This window comes from Canis lupus, chromosome 21 (assembly GCF_003254725.2).
Source record: "Canis lupus dingo isolate Sandy chromosome 21, ASM325472v2, whole genome shotgun sequence".
In the NCBI taxonomy this organism is placed as follows: Eukaryota; Metazoa; Chordata; class Mammalia; order Carnivora; family Canidae; genus Canis; species Canis lupus.
The window spans coordinates 27,788,632-27,811,222 of NC_064263.1; the positions used below are offsets into that span (position 1 = coordinate 27,788,632).

General features: G+C 36.1%; 1 protein-coding gene and 1 pseudogene across 1 annotated transcript; both read left to right on the plus strand.

Moving 5' to 3' along the window:
- Positions 1–4,707: 4,707 nt before the first annotated feature.
- On the plus strand, positions 4,708–5,882 carry LOC112667329 (olfactory receptor 51L1-like; annotated as a pseudogene).
- A 6,504-nt stretch (positions 5,883–12,386) lies between these two features.
- On the plus strand, positions 12,387–13,325 carry LOC112667853 (olfactory receptor 52J3). The gene has a single exon (XM_025459910.3). The coding sequence runs from the start codon at positions 12,387–12,389 to the stop codon at positions 13,323–13,325; it is 939 nt and encodes a 312-aa protein (XP_025315695.1).
- Positions 13,326–22,591: the final 9,266 nt, after the last annotated feature.

A 22,591-nucleotide genomic window follows, 5' to 3' on the forward strand; every position in this document is an offset into this window, starting at 1 on the left:
ACAAATCAAAACTACAGTGAGATACCACCTCACACCAGTGAGAATGGTGAAAAGTAACAAGGCAGGAAACAACAAATCTTGGAGATGATGTGGAGAAAGGCGAACCCTCTTGCACTGTTGGTGGGAATGTGAACTGGTGCAGCCACTCTGGAAAACTGTGGAGTTTCCTCAAAGAGTTAAAAATAATGCTACCCTATAACCCAGCCATTGCACTACTGGGGATTTACCCCAAAGATACAGATGCAGTGATCGCCGAGACACCTGCATCCCGATGTTTCTAGCAGCAATGTCCACAATAGCCAAACTGTGGAAGGAGCCTCGGTGTCCATCGAGAAATGAATGGATAAAGAAGATGTGGTCTATGTATACAATGGAATATTACTGAGCCATTAGAAACGACAAATACCGACCATTTACTTCAACATGGATAGAACTGGAGGATATTATGCTGAGTGAAGTAAGTCAGTCAGAGGACAAACATTATATGGTCTCATTCATACAGGGAATATAAAAATTAGTGAAAGGAATTATATGGTAAAGGAGAGGAATTGAGTGGGAAAAATCAGAGAGGGTGACAGAACATGAGAGACTCCTAATTCTGGGAAACGAACAAGAAGTGTTGCAAGGGGAGGTGGGCGGGGTGATGGGGTGACTGGGTGTCAGGCACTGGGTGGGGGGCACTTTTGGGATGAACACTGGGTGTGATACTATATGTTGGCAAACTGAACTCCAATAAAAAAATATACAAAAAAAGGAAGTGAAAATAGAATGAAGCCTCAATAGGAGAGAAACTAGGACAAAGACTATGAAATGGGAATCAAAGTAGTCAAAATATACACATATACAAAGGAATTTATTTATTTATTTATTTTAAAAAGATTTTATTTATTTATTCATGAGAGAAAGAGAAAGAGGTGGAGACAGAAGTAGAAGGAGAAACAGGCTCCCTTGTGAGGAGCCTAATGTGGGATTCAATCCTAGGACCTAGGATCATGACCTGAGCCAAAGGCAGATGCTCAACCAGTGTACCACCCAGGTGCCCCATGTAAGCATTTCTTAAATAAAATGATTATCAAGGACTTCAGAAAAAAAAAGGATGGGATGTCTTCAATCATGAAGGAGGGAAACTGGAGCTCATAGTTTGCAGCAATATTGAAAACATGAGCTCAGCTCTGCATACTCCTCCAATATGCTGAGAACCATGAGACTGCGTTTATAGATGTAGGGAGGAATTTAAAGGCGATCCTTCAATGTTCTTACCAAAAATTCTGGTAAGGTTCTGTTTCAGGTCCTGGGTGATATATGATTGCTTATTAGATTGCACAGCATGCGCAGAGGATGGTTGCTTGGCAATTATGACAGAAAAACCTTAGGGGTGGGGCTGTGGGCAGGGGAGTTATTTGTGCTTGGTCAGGATAGAACATAGGAGGTTAACAGATGAGCAGCTTCCTCTGATACCAAGTCACCAGAAAAGATTTCAGATTAGACTGGTGAGTGAAACATCCAGAAAAGTCAAAGACATGCCAGTCCCTTAGGAAACAGGGCAGGAACACATGGATCAGGAATGCTGAAAAAAAAAAAAAAAAGGAATGCTGGACTTGGGAACTTGAGAAATGTATTTATAATTTTCCCTGGAGGCCCTGGTTCTGTGTTCCTTCTGGACCTCTCAGTTATTTTGTGGGACAAGGCATACTTCAGAATATAAGGGTGTTAAACTTGGGCCCCCAGATTCCAAACCCTGAAATAAATTAAATATTCAGTTTCCTCTACCAGGAAAGAAGTCTACACACATCAGTGCAGGCAGCTGAAAACTTAAAAAAAAAAAAAAAAAAAAAAGGCAAAATCTTTGCAGGGAAGTTCTCACCCTGGTTTGGGCAAACAGCAGGGATAGATTTTAAGAGGTTGGAGATTTAGGCATTGTTGAGAAGAAGTGTAATATCTTCGTATTTTCTGTAGATTTTGAAGAAAAGAATTTGAAAAGTGATAAAAAAAGGTTAGAATTTAGTAATTATAAACATCTAATAATATAGTTCTTTCTACTATATTCTTCCTTGTACATACATACACATATAGCATCTTGACAGATGGAAAGAAAAAGTTTATAGGTCAAACCAAAGAAAGCATTAAAGAAAATATTATTTAATACTTACTAATTGCTGGAAAATCAGGATGCTTTTGGAAGAAACAGATAAATAAAAGATTTGTTTGATTTACTGCCTAAACCTGAATAAAAGATTTGTTTGATTTACTGCCTAAACCTGAATTTTAAAGCAAAATGGCCATGGAGTAAGAAAATTATAAGAAACTATTACCGGAAATTATCTTTTCTTCAAAAATCCACAGAAAATACGAGGATATTACATTTCTCCTTCTCAACAATGCCTAAATCTCCAACCTCTTAAAATCTATCCCTGCTGTTTGCCAAACCAGGGTGAGAACTTCCCTGTAAAGATTTTTTTTTTTAAGCTTTCAGTTGCCTGCACTGATGTGTGTGGACTTCTTTCCTGGTCAATTGAGGGACTCAGCGGTTGAGCATCTGCCTTCAGCTCAGGGTGTTATCCTGGAATCTGGGATTGAGTCCTGCATGGGGCTTCTTGTAGGGAGCCTGCTTCTCCCTCTGTCTGTGTCTCTGCCTTTCTCCCTCTCTCTCTCATGAACAAATAAATAAAATCTTAAAAAAAATAAAAATGGGTTAATTAATCATTATGTTTTTATAATTTAGTAAACAAATATAATTGACATATAAAAAGCCTAAGAAGACAATTCATAGAAGAATGCAAATAAATAATCATTAATGTAAAAGAATGATCTAACTGGTAAATAAATGAAAATCGCTTTTTTTTTTTTTTTGAAAAAGGGGCTAAAAATAATAGTAGTATCTGGAGATAATTCCATACATAATTTAGACATGTGCTGATGGTAGGAAGACTCATGAATTTCTGCCCATTCTACTTATCAGTTGTATGACCTTGGATAAATACGTAGATACTCCTGTGTTTCATTATTTTGCTTTAATATGGTTACTACAATAACTAAACAAGATAAGGTATAGATACTTAACATAGGAACCAGTGCCATATTATTCAAGAAATGATAGTTTAATTTTAAATGTTATTTTTAAATTAGCATTGGGCAATATATATCAGTATATGTTGGTTATTAGTATATATTAAATGTTATATTATTTGATTCAACATACCCTTTTCTGAAAATCTATGCTGAAGAAAACCTTAAGATATGATAAAAAAATGATTTACATGAAGATAGTCATACAATGTTAGGTGCAAAAATAGTGGCCTGGAAAATTAACAAAGAATATAGGGATACTACATTAAATAAAATGAAAAAATAATACAATAATATCTATACAAAGCGATAAACAACTACATAAACAAATGAACATACATTGGTAAATAATATAGAAGTCAAAATAATGAATCTAAAGCAGCATATGCTCTCTGATTATTTCAATTGGGTAAAGTCTTGGAATATCAAAGAATTTATATTTTGTATACACAATTTAAATTTATCTGAGAGTAATAAAAATTCATTTGGAGATTGGTATGTTTGTCTAAGTCAGATAACAGACAGAAAAGTGTAACAAATTATCATCATCAAGAATTAGGAAAGACGAATAAAGTAGAGCTGTAAAAAATTCTGACTTAAAATTTAACCCTAAAAAAAAAATAAAAAAATAAAATTTAACCCTACAGTTATTAATATTAAATAAAAGACAAGTGTAGAAGAAGGTCTTTGGTGCATGCTTTGGAACCACATATGCAGGACTACTCAGGTTCCTGGAAAAATAAGTAAATGAATTAGAAATTAAAAATTGTATAATGTGTAGATAAAAAAACTAATCAGTTAAATCATTTGATTTATCTGAGAAAGGTGTTCACATAAATGAACAACTTTTTTTAAAACTGAAAAGCATTATGAAATAAAGAGTGATAAAGAAATGTATTATATAGCATTATTCTTATTAGTAGAATACACCACTAATATTTTGTCTTTTACTATTTTAATGAATGCAAACATATATTTAAGGAGATTTCAGATGTTCATTTCTTACCTCTTCCCTGAATTTTCTTTTCTCTTGAAGATTTAACAAATTAGTCATGGCTTCTACTGCAACTGGAGTGTCCATGCTTTGCAAAATTTTTAAAAGCTAGAAGGTATTAAAAATGTTAAGATTATACATAATGACCTTTTCCTTTCTGTGTTGCATTTTCATAGAACATATATGTTAATTTTTAGAAAAACAGAATAATATATTAAAACAATGAGATTAAAGATGTCAGGGTACCCTTGAAGAATGAAAATAAGATTGAGAAATGATCCACAGGCTAATTTGAAGATCAGTGCAGCTCCCCTATTTTCACTTAGATTTTGTTGTATTAATGTACCAATTTATCTAAAAGTTTACATTTCTCTATTTTGCATTTATATTAAAATTTTCAAGGTTGTGATGTATACCTGATAGCATCCTAATGTCACAGTTGAGACCAGATTTCATATTTTGTAAACTGTTTCTGAACTGATGACTCAGATGCCTGGGATGTCTTTCTTCATACTATATTTGTGTAAGTCATTTAAAGAACACTAAAGATTGATTTTACATGAATACAGTAGAATTTACTCACCGATCTGAATAGCCTGGGACTTTGTCAGCATTTCTCACATCCAAAGGGCTTCTGAAGCAACACCATGGTGGTCTGGAATAACAGTGATGCTACAGAACCCATCTTTCCCTTAGAAGGTTTCCATGGGCTGAAGTCTATTCATGCTCTCAATTCCATTTTGTCTTGCATACTTGGTAGCATTTATAGGCAACATCATCATCATCTCTGTTATCTGGAATGAGTCTTCACTCCACCAGCCCAGGTATTATCTGCTGTCCATCCTGGCAATAACTGACCTGGGCATGTCCATGTCTATACTCCCTACAATATTGGCTATGTTATGGTGGGAAGCCCAGGAAATCAGAGGAGGAGCTTGTTTTGCTCAGCTTTTCTTCATCCACACCTTCATGTTCTTGGAGTCTTCAGTGCTGCTGGCCATGGCCTTTGACTGATTCATTGCTATATGTCATCCACTTCTCCTCAGAAGACCTGGCCCCTGAGTGCAGCCTACAGCCCCTGTCCTATCTCTGTACTTCCCCGGGACAACCAGTCATTTCTTTTTATGTGTGGGTTTTGTTTGTATAAATCATATTTTACATGTAGACCAATCTGTGAGGTCCTTATGAGGAGCTCTGTTTTGAACATGAAATTCTGTAATGATCATCAACGATAAAGAAATCCTTAGATGTGGTTAAAAAAAAAAAAACTGAGGATGCACTACTGAAGCATCCTCACCAATGATGGTAATATTGGCTTGGGCTGCTTGCTACAAAGTACAGGAGTTGTGATGCCCACCCCTATACTATTGAGGTGCTACCATCACTGTCGTGCTAATGTCCTCAGCCACCCCTTTTGCTTGCATCAAGATATTCTGAAATTATCCTGCTATGATGCCAGTGTCAACAACATCTATGGATTGTGTGTAGTCATTATCACACTGGGCAGAGACTCATTCCTCATCCTCCTCTCTTATGTCCTAATTTTCCATGCTGTACTAGGCATTGCATCTAATGACAAGCAACTAAAGGCACTCAACACTTGTTTATTTCATGTATGTGTGGTGCTTATCTGCTCTGTACCTCTAATAGGGGTATGCATGGTCCATCACTTTGGGAAGCACCTGCTTCCCATAGTCCACATTCTCATGGCTGACATTTGCCTGCTTCTCCCACCAGTACTTAATCCCATCATCTGCAGGTCAGGACCAAACAGATGCATTTTGGGATTTTCCACATGTTTAGGCAAAGTCAGAGTCTTTAGAAAATACCTGGCATTAATTTGGAGAAAATTTTCTTCATCAGATTCTTAACTGTACAACTTCCTAGATATGTGATTTTGGAGAATTCCCCAACTCTCTCATTTCTAAGTTTCTTCTTTGTAAATTTGAAATTTATCATTGCTCCAATGATCTCCCTGCATTTTATGAAGATCATCACAAATAATACATTTTGAGGATTTTAATATAACAATGTAACCTTTTTAATGGCACATTTTATTGTTTTTGAAAATAATAGTACAATTGAGATCTCTTACTAATTCAAAGACCCAAATCAGGTTAATCTTTACTATAGTCTGTGATCTTGCCCAGTGCCAGAATGTTGTGGAAAAACTTGTTTCAAGAAAGTAGGTTTGTCCTGTACTGGGCCTGAAATTTTGAAGACCTGCCAAACCCAATCTTCACTCTGTCAAATATTATCACTAAAACTGAATCCTTAACATTATCCTTTTCCACTTATCTGAGTGTCTTTTACTTACTCTCTTGTATAGCTATTAGAAATCATAATCACCAGTGTTGAGATAAGCATTTAGGTCATGATTGCTCACACAAAGTCAACATATAGTGAGTGGAAAAACTGAAGCAGGCATGCATTCACCCCATTGAGGTCAAGAGGATGATACTAAATCTAGAATATGTATGGTTTTGGACTGTGTTCACCCACACAATCAGATTATAACTTGGGACAAATACAAGCAGTCAAACATTAAATACAAAACAAAATTTTATTTCTGTTTATTGCCATGATGGAGTAACAGGGACCAGATTTACTCCCTCACCTCACCATAAAAAAAAACTAAAAAACAGTAGTAAAGTTTATAAAACAACAGTGCTAAGAAACTGGATTAAAGGAAGCAAAGACAATGATCTGTAACAAAAGGAAGAATGACATGAGCCTAAAGGTTGCCCCTACTTACTTACTGGAAATTTATCAAGTCATGAAGAGGGGTAGAGAACCCAGAGTCTCATGGTCTGCCTGAATTACAAGGCAGAAGACCAGAGAGGAGAGAGGTGCATGGAGACAGGTTTACGACCTCGGGACATTCCTCAGAAGTCTTCAGCTGTGTACCAGTCAGTGTATGAATGCAAAGAAACTACTGAGGCCAAGGAAAGAACCACAAGAAAGGCACAAATGGAGCAATTCTCAGGTCTTATGTATGACTGAGCAGAGCTCTTATTGTTGACAGACAGTATGGACAAACCTTGTAATAAAAAGAACATCTGGCCATGTACTTAGGAGGGTGTTACCTCAGTAACACAGTGAATTATCTGTAGATCAAAGGCTGTATTTGGTCTTTTCTAACAAAGCATGAAGAAAAGTCTTGAAAGGGTTAAAGCTATTTCCATGTAACTTTATGGCACACAAGAATAAAGGTAAAACACATGTTTAGAGAAATACAAAAAAAAAAAATGAGTGCAGTTTATTTTGTGCCTTTCTTTTGGAAACCAACAGCCTGGGAGGAGCATAAAGTATGCCTCTTGCTATATTTTACAGGAATAGATTGCATGTTCTAGTCCTATAAGTGCCTGTTCTCAGACCATGATGAGGCTAGTAGGCCCACCTAATTCAGTGGATCTCTTAGGAATCTCATCATCGAATACATCTAGACAAGATTCTCAATCGGTAGCTTGTCAATGAATGATGAAGTTCTTTGTCTTCATTTGTTTGACACTTAAAAACATCCCTCCATTTGGTTCAGAACTCAGGAACTCAAGATAAAAGATTTTTAAATTCTGGAGTACTTCTTAAATGGCTACACATATACATATTTTTAAATAATTAGCACACGTATGGGAAAATACATTTAAAGAAATATCTCATAATATTAGGAGGGAGAGAAATCATGACTAAAATATGAAATAAGGAAAAATTATACATAAAAGATCAATGTAGAACACCAACTGTCAACAAAGAAGAGGTATGAAAGAGAAAGAAAAAGGTAAAGATTTAAAATTAAATATAATTTCAAAAAATTAAAAATAATTTCCAACTTTTAATGTCATAGATCCATACCTTAGAAAGGCCCAATTCATTTAGTAAATGAGGGTGAATTTTCAGAAATTTAAGGAGAGGATACTAATATATTACAAAGACTAAAGAAAAATCACAAGAAGTGACCTGAAAGAAATGTGAATTACAATGGTATCAGAATCCTTGATTTCCATGTGGACCATAAATGATCATTGTAATCATGCTTATAAAATCTTCTTCAACCAATATAACTCTCAGTTCACTAGAGCTGTGGTAACAAAGTATCACAGACTGAGTGGTTTAAACAACATAAATTTCTTGTCTCAGAGCTCTGGAGGCGGGCAGTCTGAGATGGAGGTATTGGCAGTGCTTCTTCCTTCTCAGAACTGTGAGAAAGTGTCTGTTCCATGCCTCCTGCCTAGATTACATGGTGCCTTCCCCATGTACATGTATTTCCTCATAGAGCTTCTTTTTTAAAAAAATAATATCAGTCATATTGAATTAGGAGCTCACCCTACTCCAGTATGACCTAGTTTTATGTTAAATTATTGCATTGATAATGACCCTATTCCCAAATAAGGTCATGTTCTAACATACTGCATATTGGGACTTCAACATATAAATTTATGGTAGGGAGGGACATAGTTCAACCAATAATGACTAAAGCCAAAATATCAATCATAGTTGAGGGGAAAATAATATTTCAGTCATAGATATTTTGAAATTATATCTCTTTTCATACTGTCTTTGGAAATTATATAAGGATGTGTTCCTGAAAAACTAGGGAGCTGTCTGTGAAATGGGAAGGCATGAGGTATGAAAAAAAAAAGTGAATTTAAGACAGGAGAGTAGAGTAGGGCATTCCCAACTAGGCACACGAAAAGCAATCAGTTCGGATTGGAGCTACAGAATTGAGGCCACTGTGAGGGAGGTCTTTCAGAAGAAAAAAAAAAGAAAAGAAATAAAGTCTGTTGAGATATTTTACATTTTATGTTTCTGAAAAGATAATTCAGATTTTCTTTGTCATTAAAATAATTTATTGGCTTTTACAATAAAAATGTTGGTCTGGTTTTATATAACAGCTGAATGTCTAAACTGTGTTTACTATGGACCAAGTTTGTTTTAATATTTGTTCTTGAGATTCTGTGTCTTATTCGATCCTAAACTTAGCTCCCTTTATGGATCTAAGATATCTTTTAGCAACTCTCAAGATTCAGTGTGTCCTGCTTCACACTCATGGAGGAAGAAATGTGCTGTTAAACAAATGTCTTGATTATGATTTTGATTATGTATATAAAGACCTTATTAGACACAAGAGAATATTTCACTGTATATGTACAGGTGAACAAAAACTATAAATTTGTAGGAGATAACTTTAATGCTTGTAGAGAATGATGGAGAAGATTGGCAAGGTCAAATAAAAATATTACTTCTCATACTTTGTAGTCAGTGCTTTATTTCGTAGGCCTAACTGTTGTCTTAGGGAGACTTGTGGAAACTTCAGTTGTGTGATAAAGAGATATTATTTTTTCAGTCCAAAAAAATCACATTCTGATAGGATATACATGATATATACCTGATTAATTCTAAAATTTGAAAAGTAAATATCTAATATCATCAGAGGTTTCAGAAGAAAACTGGCTACAGTGATTGGTAAGTGGTTCCTAAACTTGCTCTGCCTGAATAATATTTATGCAGTTGTTCTTGTGAGATGAAATCAATAATAATAATAATAATAATAAGAAGAAGAAGAAGAAGAAGAAGAAGAAGAAGAAACAAGATAAAACTAACCACTTACTAAGTACGGGACACTTTTAAATGCCTCAGAGACATTTAATTTGTATCTCAAATGTACATGTACCCAATGAGGAAGGCACTATTTTGACATCCATTTTATAGTTAAGGAAACTGAGGCACAGAAATGCTACATGAGTCACCCAAAGTCAAGCAGCTCATATGTGGCAGAGTCAGAACTTGAACACCAGCACTCTGGCTCCAGGATAAAAATGTAGGCGCTTATCAACAGGACTTTTGAAATTTGTACAGGTGAAATCATGGTTGTGACAGGGAAAATGTATAGAAAATAGTGTGGGAAAAGAACCATGGATCTATGTCTTTAGTGCTACTTGGAGAAACTCAAAGCAGCTATATGAGAGGAGGTTGGAAAAAAAACTTAGGGTAAAGAAATAGTAAAATTTTAAAAAGCTTTCTATGCTAGTTCAAATATTTGAATTTAAATTAGCTAGTTCCAATAAATGAATGAATGAATGAATGGTTAAATAAATAAATGAGCTAGTTTCTTTTATATGTAGAAGGTCAGTAAGCCATAGAATTGACCCACATAGTCACATTCACATGGAGACACAGTGTATCTTTTTTCACATGTGTCAAGTATAAATGACAGTAATTATGTGCTTTATCCCCACTCTTCAACTTTTATTTATGTATACTTCAGGTTGCTTTTATGTTCCTTGGGATTTTAGGTTTGGGGAATAGAATCTAGAGGTTTGTGAGCAGTCTCCAAGGACTCAATCCCAGAGCTTGGTGTAAAGCTGAGATTAAAATGGGCTGTTTTCTTAGGAATATCCCTTAGGTGCTAGAAGCCTAACATAAAGGCACTCTCCATGCATTCCTCAGAGAGAAGTGTTAAGGGCTGTGCTGCTCGATGCTGTGTGTAAGTCTTGATTCCTTATGGAAGGAAAAGGTGAATCAGCTGGTGAACAGGCATTGTAGGAAATGCAGACATACATGGGTAGAGCAGCCTGAGAACTGGACCAAATGGCCAACTGCAGCAGGAAGGAAAAAACACATTCTATCTTTAGGTTATAATAAGATTATTTTTAGAAGTCTCAGGAAGATCCGATGCATTTAATATCATCCTGTCAGTTGTGTTGGATGAAATAAATTTCCATGTTGGTAGGAAGGGATGAGGCCAGTGGAGAGCTGCTGTTGAGAGGGGGCTCCTAGCATTGCTCCATAGTAAACAACGAGGACTCTCCACCTTGGCCTTGGCCATCATTTTTCTAGGCAATGGTTTCTTACTTGGCAAGGGTGTTGACATTTTTACAGACAAGTGAGAGTCTCTGCACTTTGTAGCATTTGTTCTTTCATTGTTGGATTGAACTAATAAATGACAGTTTCTTTTTTTTTTTTTACCTTGATATGTTTCCTATTTTGAAAAAAAAATTTAAATGATAAAGTGAAGCTATGTCAAGGACAAAAATGGATATCTCTGATTTATGTTTTTAAATTTTTATTTATTGAGAGAGAGAAAAAAAAGAGAGCATGCATGCCTGAGAAGAGGAGGGGCAAAGGGAGCAGGAGAGAGAGAATCTCAAGCAGAGTCTATGCTGATCTCAAGACCCTGAGCTGAAATGAAGAGTCGGATATGTAACTGACCAAGCCACCAGGAGCCCCATCTCTGCTTTATTTTTGGCTAAACTGCTGAACCTTATATTCCAGTGCAAGTTCCTTTATCTCATTCTGAGTTGTTTGATGCATTCTGTAGTTTCTGAAACTGTGAAGTATCTTTCTCTGAAGATCATTGTGGAAGTAGATTCTTCTCTATTGAGACATGACTGTCCCAGAGAGCTGCAAAAAAAAAATACCTTCTCTAGTACCAAAACCATTTGTGTTTCTCTATCCAGATTTCCAGTGTTTTTGAACTGGTAAGCAAGTGTTCACTCCATAGCAGTGGTAAAATTAACACCAGTAAAATCAATAGGTGCTCTGAGAGTACTGGATATGCTGTGGAGAGTGAGCAAGTGTGAAAAAGGCAAAACACAGTCCTCCTTTTCTCTTTCCCAACTGGTACTTGGTGCCATCTGTAAGTCATAAACAATGGCTGTTTCTACTCTTGGCCAGTATCTCAAGGGGCCCTTATTATCTGATTTGGTGTCTGTGAGAGGCTGCTGGGCTTGGGTCAGAATTTCTTAACATATCAGTCAAAAGAATTAAGATTTTAATTGTGTGAGCACCTATACACCTGGATCTGTAATTTATTTTCATTATGGATTTCTTAAAAATATTTTCTTTCTTTGTCTTAGTCTTTTTTTTTCCCTTAAAGTCATTTTTGACTACCCCTGTAGCGTGTTAACTTGACCTTAACTGTAGTCTTGATGTTGCCAGTGTCACTCTCCAGAATATATTTTCCAGAGTGGAATCACATCCTATTCTCCTTCAAAATGAATGATAAGCTCCAACTATTAGAAATCTTCACTGAGCTTACTGCAAAACTCCATGTTTGGGATTAGAACTCAATGAGCAGACAGGGTGGAAACTCTGAAAGTTGCCTTGACCTGCTTCATCAAATGGCTATGAGATATCTCATATATGTCCTTCAGTAACAGACTTACTATGTATTAAGCATGACATCAACTCTATGCTGAAACACTAAGCTAGCGATTGACATGGCATCTCCTTCTCCTTTTGATCTCTCCTTTGATCTCTATCTCTCATTCTCTCTCATTTTTCCCCTAGACCAGGAGCAACTTCACCTCCTTTGACCAGTGACAGGATGATATACCACAATAGGAGCATTTTTCACCCAGCCACATTCTTCCTCGTTGGAATCCCTGGTCTGGAAGGGGCCCATGCCTGGATCTCCCTGCCTTTCTGCTCTGTTTACCTTGTGGCTTTACTGGGCAATGCCACAATTTTGCTAGTCATCAAGATGGAGCAGACCCTGCGGAGGGAGCCCATGTTCTATTTTCTGGCTCTCCTTTCAACTATTGATTTGGCCCTTTCCACAACCTCTGTGCCCCGAATGTTGGGAATCTTCTGGTTTGATGCTCATGAGATTAACTTTGGAGCTTGTGTGGCCCAGATGTTTTTGATCCATACTTTTACTGGCATGGAGGCTGAGGTCTTGCTGGCTATGGCCTTTGATCGCTATGTGGCCATCTGTGCTCCCCTCCACTATACAACCATCTTGACATCCCGGATACTGGTGGGCATCAGCATGTGCATTGTGATTCGTCCAGTTGTGCTGACACTTCCCATGGTCTTCCTCATCTACCGCCTACCCTTCTGTCAGGCTCACGTGATAGCTCACTCCTACTGTGAGCACATGGGCATTGCCAAACTCTCCTGTGGAAACATCCGTGTCAATGCCATCTATGGGCTTTTCGTGGTTTCCTTCTTTGTCCTAAACCTGGTCCTTATTGGCATCTCCTACATGTACATTCTCCGAGCTGTCTTTCGCCTCCCATCACAGGATGCTCGGCTAAAAGCACTCAGCACATGTGGTTCTCACGTTGGGGTCATCTGTGTTTTCTATATCCCCTCAGTGTTCTCCTTCCTCACTCACCGATTTGGACACAACATACCACGCTACATTCACATTCTTGTTGCCAACCTCTATTTGGTTATCCCACCATCACTCAACCCCATCATTTATGGTGTAAGGACCAAACAGATTCGAGAGCGAGTGCTCCATGTCTTTATAAAAAAATAAGACTCATGACATGTTCTTTTACTAAGGATTTTCATCCATCTACAAAGACCTGTGTGTTCTTGCTTTAGCAAACATCTCCTAGTCCTAATCTGTTGCTGCCAGATTGAGATACAAGCTGATTTATTCATAATTGCTGACTAATGGATTCTAAAACTCGTGGAAACTTCACTGGATCTCAAGTTCAAAGGGCTATCTTGGAAGGAGCTGTGTGGCCTCTGTCTGCATGTCTTCCCACAGAGTCCTTCATAATATAAAGCTTCTCTTTTTCTGGGCAAAGAATATGTTATATGTTTTTTTGTTTTGTTTTTTTGTTTGTTTGTTTGTTTGTTTGTTTTTTGCATTCTATAATTAGATAAATGTGGCAGTGGAGATCTGACCCTGTGTCCTACATCATGCGTTGGTTTGTTTGTCCATTCATTGTGCATTCATTTTATTATGCCTTTAATTTATATTCATTTTGTGTTTATTGTTGTCTTGACTCATTCTAATTGCTAGGGATAAATGCATGAACCAAGTTAACACAAAATGTCTGGCCTTCTAGGAGGTTGCATTCTGTTACATTCTTTTAAAAAAAAACAAGTTAATGGGTTCAAAAAAATCATTGCCAAATCTGTAGCTTGAAGTGCAATGATCTGCCAAATATGTAAGATTCCATGGAATGATAGCCAAAACAAACATGCAATTTCAAAACTATTTCTTTTTTATTTTTAGATTATTTATTTATTTGAGAGAGAGAGAGTGGGAGGGGCAGAGGGAGAGGGAGAGAAAGAATCTCAAGCAGATTCCCCACTGAGCATAGAACCAGATACAGGGCTCCATCTCAGGACATTGCTAGTGACCTGAACCAAAATCAAGAGTTGGATGCAAAACTAAACCACCCAGGCACCCCCAAATTATTTGTTACTTATCTATAGTATCATATTAATGACTATCACTGTAGTAAGGTCCATAAACACAAGTGTAATCTTATAATTGAATTATGTTTATTATTTCTATGTGAAATATGTTGGTCTTTGCCTATCACTTTATTCACTTTGTTCTCTCAATCTACATTTGACCCTGAAATATTCCATCTTCCCAAACAAGGGCTCCCATCCTGGACTCATGATCTATCTCTAGTTCCTCCACTGACTTAATGTATAAGCTCTGAAATGAATTTATGAATAGTTGCCTTTTTTTTTTTATACTACTGAGCGCTTTTAGTTGGTTCAATATTTCCCAAAGACCAAGCAATGACCCTTTGCATCATCAGACTTGTTACATGTCTTTACATTAAAAAAATTTCTTTTTCAGACTACTTACAAAAGAAACTAAAGTAAAAGTATAATGCAAATCCTTGTTCTTACAACTCCATGAATTAATGACCTTCAACATTGCACTCATCTCAAACACAATGCTTAATACAAATATATACAGAATTAAAGTGAAAATTACTTTCAACACTGCTCCAACACAGATTTTGTCCTATTTTTCCAGAGGCAAATGTATCATTTGTTTTTCTGACACACAGTACAGATATTTTAAATTTTACAACCAGTCATGGTATTTTAGTTAGGTCATTTGTTATTAATTTATATAGATTAAAACATTTCATGTTTTGTTTTATAACATTTGATTTTACTTATGTATTCATCTCTTAGTAGATATTCATGCTATTATTATTATTTGATTAGAAAGCATCTTGCATTTCCTTGCATTTTTTTTTGGTGAAGTTTAAGATAGTTTATGCAGGTTCTATAATTTTTGGTAAAATTATTGAGTAGCAGAATTGTAATCAATAAGAATACATTTCTGCCTTTTTGATCTTTGTTTTTGATTGCTTAAAAATTTCACATTTTTCAATACCTTCTTTTTTCTAACTTTCTTGATTTTTTTAAAGATTTTATTTATTTATGAGAGACACACAGAGAGAGGCAGAGACATAGGCAGAGGGAGAAGCAGGCTCCCTGTGGGAAGCCCGATGCAAGACTCAATCCCAGAACCCTGGGACCACCACTGAGCCAAAGGCAGAAGCTCAATCATTGAGCCACCCAGGTGCCCCCTTTCTTGCTTTCTTAATTTAACTTTGTTTCATTAACTTTGTAGCATTAGTCAAATATTGGTTTTCTAATTATAATAATTTATAACTATCCTACTCTGAACAAAACAAAAATTTTATACCCCTTTTGCCTTGTCCTGTTCTTGTATACCTCTATCTCTCATTTTGGAATTATCTGGAACTGTTTCCAGGCCATTTTTATTTGATTATATATATATATTTTTAATGATTTCTTTCTACAATAAATGTTCATGAATATCTTCTTTCTGTGGCATTCACAGTCTTTATGGAGAATATTTTTCCTACTAGCTACAACCCTGCTTAGTCTGGTAATATTTAATTTTACTTTTATGTCTAAGTATATCCTCATCTGCTCTCATATTTGAATAATAAATAAAGAATTTATTGAATTTTGGAACCAAGTTCTATTCCACCATCTTTCTGAATTTATTGTTCAACTTTTTTGTTCTCCTGCAACTAATGCTATCAATGGAACTGGTGCCAATCATTTTCTCACTCTTTTGAAAGGGTTTTTTTCTTTTTCTTTTTGGAATCATCTTTATTTCAAAGTTCTGAAATTTCATTATAAGTCTAGATTTATAAATTTTTATAAAAGTCATGTTCAGTATTCAATCCTTATTTTCTTATGTGATATATATCTATTGCTTCCAGATATTTCTTTATCTATTACTTTTCAAACTTTATTTCTTTGAATATTTCCTTCTCCACTTCCCACCATATTCTTTTGTAAGTACATAAAAATAAAGTTGGAATGCCCTATCTTTATTCCATGTATTTTAACTTTTCTTTCCTTCCATCATTTATTTGGCTATAGTCCTAAAAATACATGTTTACTTTTAAAACCCCAAATTTTTATTTTCAGCAGTTTCCATTTTACTCTTTAGTCCCTTAATATAATTACTTTCAACACTTAAATTTTTGATCCTTTTAACAAAAATCTCCTGTGCTTTCTTCATGGTTGTAATTTTCTCTCTTTCATCTCTTTAAGGCTTCCAATTACATATATTGTAAAAACCTGAAGTGGTTTATTTTTTAATTCTATTTCACACAGGTTTTTACTATATTGGTAGCATTTTAAAAAATGTCTTTGGACATTTGGTGATTATTTACAGTGAGTTTTTCTTTGCCATTGTGATTTCTTGGTAGGCTCTTCCAAGACACTGTGTAAGCAGTGTTTGCAGGTTGTGTTTCCTTTTTTTTTTTTAAGATTTTATATATATATATTTATTTATGAAAGACACAGAAAGAGAGAGGCAGAGACAGAGGCAGAGTGAGAAGCAGGCTCCATGCAGGGAGCCTGATGTAGGACTTGATCCTAGGACTCCCGGATCAGCCCTGAGTAGAAGGCAGATGTTTAACTGCTGAGCCACCCAGGCATCCCACAGGTTGAGTTTCTTAGAAAGCACATCCTGAGATGGAGATTTTCATGGAGGCAGAATAATGCCCCCTTAAAGACATCCTCATATTAATCTTCAGAATTTGTGAATATGTAAAATTTTATAAGAGGAACTAACACTGCACATGGGATTAAGGTTGTTCAAGATAGGAAGTGTCCTGGACTATCAATGTAGAGCCAATGTAAACACAAGTCGTTGAAAGTGGACAATAATAGGAACAGAAGAAAGAGTCAGTGAAGGAGATATGATGACTCAATTGTGTAATTATTTATACATTTATTTTTTACAAGTTTTTATTTAAATTCCAGTTATTTAACACACCTTGCAATAGTATTTGCAAGTGTAGAATTTAGTGATTTAATACATCCATACATCACCCATGCTCATCATAAGTGCCCTCCATAATCCCCATCACCCCATTTAACGCCCCCACCTCCACTCCAGCAACCCTCAGTTGGTTCTTCATAGTTAATAGTCTGATTAATAGTTCACCTCTCTCTTTCCCCTCCTTGTTATCTGTAACATAACATCTGTTATGTTTCTTAAATTACACCTAGGAATGAAATCATATAGTATTTGTCTTTCTCTGACTTATTGCTTAGCATTATACTCTCTGGCTCTATTCACATCATTGCAAATGGCAAGATTTAAATTTTTTTGATGGCTCAGTAAATTTATATATATATAAAACTAATATATATAAACTAATATATATTAGTATATATAAAACTAATATATACTAAGTATACTTAGTATATAGTGTGTGTGTAGATAGATATAGAAAGATAGATTAGATAGATAGATAATAGATAGATAGATAGATAGATAGATAAAGAAATTCTTTATTGTTGACAATGCTGCTATGGACATCGGGGTACATTTACATATTTAAAGAAAAGTAAGAGAAATACCACATGTGTAGGACTTAAGCTTTCATTGCTGGCTCCAAAAATAGAGAAGAGAGCCATGAGTTAAGGAAGGTGGGCAACCTATAGAATCTGGAAAAGGCAACAAAATATGTTTACCTCTAGTGTCTCCAGAAAGGAATTCAGACCTGCTGAAAACTTGATTTTACCTCAGCAAGATATGCATCAGCTTCTTAACCAAGTGAACTGCAAGAAAATAAATTTTTGTTGATTTAAGGCACTACATTTCTGGTCATTTAGCAAAGAGGCATTAGAAAACTAATATAGCTTTGCTCCTAAGATCAGCACCTGGGAGAGGTGGGTGAAGAAAGAGGGAGAAAGTTATTTGTAATGAAAGGGCAACAAGTGTCAGCCAGATGTTTATACAGGAGTCTCTGGAGCTGGAGTGTCATTTCAAATTTGTCCTGATTAGGGTAAATAGGGTAAGCTTATGGTTCTTCATCAACCAGTCATTATGGGGGCTCCCCAGGAAGGGGATGTGGTGTTAGACAAAGAAGTTTCATTGAGGCAAAAGAAGAAGTAAAGAAGGTTATATTCTCAGTAGTTAGATGGCTGAGAACTTCTGATCTGAAAGAAGGATATGGATGACACACTGTGGCATCTGTATCTGTTGTAAAACCCAACCAAGGAAGGAGTTTTGTGTAGTGGAGGCACTACTGTGGAACCTAATTCTTTAGGAATTTGGCTTTTGGTCCTTTTTGCCTCTGGCTTCTCTGAAAACCTCAAGACAAAAAGATTCACATCCCTCCCTATCTTTGAAATAACTATCCCTCGTGTTTGCAAGTATCTGCTAGACTGTTCACTCTTATCCTTTAATAACTGTTTCTATTGATTTTAAATATAAATATATATATATATAACATAGTTTTAACATCGATTTTAAAATACCTAAAGCTTTCTGGGAGGAATGACAGTACTTACATAAACTGTCATCTTGACAACAGAAACTGCCATGTTAGTTTTTAAAAAGCATGGGAAACCAATTTTTTTAGTATATCCTATTGGCAATAGGTCAGAGTGGAGTCATTTTTCCAGTTAATAGTTTTCATTGTTAAAGTGTTGTATGGTCACTACTTAAACAGTTTCAATTCCATAAATTGAATGAGAGTCAATAATGTTATCTGTATTGCAGTGACCTCCAAACATTTTGACATTGTTATGCTATTTCAAAATACTTTGTTTTGTATTTTTTACTTGTTCATTGAAAATATATCATATATTATTTTATATATTTCATGTACATTTATAAAGAAAAGTGTGTATATGTAGACTCCTAATGCACATTAATTTTAATGAGAGTATAATATCTTTGAGTGAATAGATTCTTCTTTCCATTTCAGTACTTATTTTGTTTTTGCAATCATCCAAAGTAATATAATAAACATTTTTATGCACTAAGCTAATTTGATATTTGAAATAGGTAATCTAATTATTCAGTATTCCCAGTAATTCTCATTTCTTCATTAATAACCATTTAAAAGCTTTGGCCATTTTCCATCAGCTGGTAGTAATCCTTTACCATTTCTTGTCCTGCAGATTGGCTGGTGATAAAGTCTTTCAGTTTTTGTTTAACTCAAAATGTCTTTATAGATAATGAAGATGAAAAATAAAATTTGAGTAGACATTTGTAGTTCAATTGATAGTCAAATATTTCATTTTTTGTATAGTTTTTATTGGAGTTCGATTTGCCAACATATAGCATAACACCAGTGCTCATCCCATCAAGTGCCCCCCCTCAGTGCCCATCACCCGGGTCACCCCATCCCCCTGTCCACCTCCCCTTCAACTACCCCTTGTTCGTTTCCCAGTTAGGTGTCTCTCATGTTTTGTTACCCTCTCTGATATTTCCCGCTTATTTCCTCTCCTTTCCCCTATGATCCCTTTCACTATTTTTTATATTCCTCAAATGAATGAGACCATATGATGCTTGTCCTTCCCCAATTGACTTACTTCACTGAGCATAATACCTTCCCTTTCCATCCATGTTGACAAATGGTGGGTATTTGTTGTTTCTAATGGCTGAGTAATATTCCATTGTAAATATAGACCACATTTGCTTTATCCATTCATCTTTTGATGGACACTGAGGCTCCTTCCACAATTTGGCTATTCTGGATATTGCTGCTATAAACATTGGGGTGCAGGTGTCCTGCCATTTCAGCTCATCTGTATCTTTGGGGTAAATCCCCAGCAGTGCAATCGGTCCTGGGGTAGCTCTATTTTTAACTCTTTGAGGAAACTCCACATAGTTTTCCAGAGTGGTTGCAAAAATTCACATTCCCGCCAACAGTACAAGATGGTTCCCCTTTCTCCACATCCTCTCCAACATTTGTTGTTTCCTATCTTGTTAATTTTCACCATTCTCACCAGTGTGAGATGGTATCTCATTGTGGTTTTGATTTGTATTTCCCTGATGGCCAGTGATGCGGAGCATTTTCTCATGTGCTTGTTGGCCTTGTCTATGTCTTCCTCTGTGAGATTTCTGTTCATGTCTTTTTCCCATTTCATGATTGGATTGTTTGTTTCTTTGCTGTTGAGTTTAAGAAGTTCTTTATAGATCTCGGATACTTAGCCCTTTCTCTGATACATAATTTGCAAATATCTTCTCCCATTTTGTAGGTTGTCTTTCAGTTTTGTTGACTGTTTCTTTTGCTGTGCAGAAGCTTCTTATCTTGATGCAGTCTCAATAATTCATTTTTGCTTTTGTTTATTTACCTTGCTTTAATAGATGTATCTTGCAAGAAGTTGCTGTGGCCAAGTTCCAAAAGGGTGTTGCCTGTGTTCTCCTCTAGGATTTTGATGGAATTTTGTCTCACATTTAGATCTTTCATCCATTTTGAGTTGATCTTTGTGTATGGTGAAAGAGAGTGGTCCAGTTTCATTCTTCTGCATGTGGATGTCCAATTTTCCCAGCACCATTTATTGAAGACTGTCTTTTTTTCCAGTGGATAGTCTTTCATGCTTTCTCAAATATTAGTTGACCATAGAGTTGAAGGCCCATTTCTGGATTCTCTATTCTGTTCCATTGATCTATGTGTCTGTTTTTGTGCCAGTACCACACAACTTTAGAGTACACAGCTTTTGATCACAGCTTTGTAGTACAACCTGAAACCTGGCATTGTGATGCCCACAGCTATGGTTTTGTTTTCTAATATTCCTGTGGCTACTCAGGGTCTTTTCTGATTCCACACAAATCTTAAGATTATTTGTTCCAACTGCCTGAAGAAAGTCCATGGTATTTTGATAGGGATTGCATTAAATGTGTAAATTGCTCTGGGTGGCATTGACATTTTCACAATATTAATTCTTCCAATCCATGAGCATGGAATCTTTTTCCATCTCTTTGTGTCTTCCTCAATTTCTTTCAGAAGTGCTCCGTAGTTTTTAGGGTATAGATCCTTTACCTCTTTGGTTAGGTGTATTCCTAGGTATCTTATGCTTTTGGGGGCAATTGCAAATGGCATTCACTCCTTAATTTCTCTTTCTTCAGTCTCATTGTTAGTGTATAGAAATGCCACTGATTTCTAGGCACTGATTTTGTATCCTGCCACACTGCTGAATTGCTGTATGAGTTCTAGCAATCTTGGGGTGGAGTCTTTGGGTTTTCTATGTACAGTATCATGTCATCTGCAAAGAGGGAGAGTTTGACTTCTTCTTTACCAATTTGAATACCTTTGATTTCTTTTTGTTGCCTGATTGCTGAGGCTAGGACTTCCAGTACTCTGTTGAATAGCAGTGGTGAGAGTGGACATCCCTGTCTTGTTCCTGAGCTTAGGGGAAAGGCTCCCAGTGCTACCCCATTGAGAAGGATATTTGCTGTGAGCTTTTCGTAGATGGCTTTCAAGATGCTGAGGAATGTTCCCTCTATCCCTATACTCTGAAGAGTTTTGATCAGGAATGGATGCTGTATTTTGTCAAATGCTTTCTCTGCATCTATTGAGAGGATCATATGGTTCTTGGTTTTTCTCTTGTTGATATGATCTATCACATTGATTGCTTTACAAGTGTTGAGCCAGCCTTGCATCCCTGGGATAAATTCCACTTGGTCATGGTGAATAATATTCTGAATGTACTGTTGGATCCTATTGGCTAGTATCTTGTTGAGAATTTCTGCATCTGTGTTTATCAGGCTTATTGGTCTATAATTCTCCTTTCTCAAGGGGTTTTGTCTGGTTTTGGAATTAAGGTGATGCTGGCCTCATAGAATGAGTTTGGAAGTATTCCACCCTTTCTATGCTTAGGAACAGCTTTAGTAGAATAGGTATTGTTTCTTCTTTAAACGTGTGATAGAATTCCCCTGGGAAGCCATCTGGCCCTGGACTTTTGTGTCTTGGAAGATTTTTGATGACTGCTTCCATTTCCTCCCTGGTTATCGGCCTGTTCAGGTTTCTATTTCTTCCTGTTCCAGTTTTGGTAGTTTGTGGTTTTCCAGAAATGCGTCCATTTCTTCTAGATTGCCAGTAGTCTAATATTTCCTATATTGAAAATCCTTGGTCCAAATATGTTCCCTTGTGAACTGTATGTGTAAAGTGGAATTAATATCTCACAACACTGTACAAACTCTTCCAAATCATGTAAGTGGGAGATCCAGTATCTGAACTGAATCAGACCACCTCTAGGATTGGGTATTTTCACCACTTCTTTCTATGACCTCTGTTTCATAGATACAAAAAATTGTCAAAGGAGAATATTGAGAAAATTAATCACAGACAAAGGACAGTGTGATGAAAAGCTCACAGATGTCAATCCCCATAGCTAAGCATTTAATGAATCTAGAGCACATTGTCAGGTCAGTGCAGGGAGATAATGAGCACTCCGGTTGTAAATGGGGTCTCCTATGGCAGATTATTATGTTTGAACTTCAAATATAGATTAAATACAATT

Excerpts from the sequence above, each read along its gene's own strand:
- LOC112667853 (XM_025459910.3), top strand. The coding sequence starts at position 12,387 with ATGATATACCACAATAGGAGCATTTTTCACCCAGCCACATTCTTCCTC.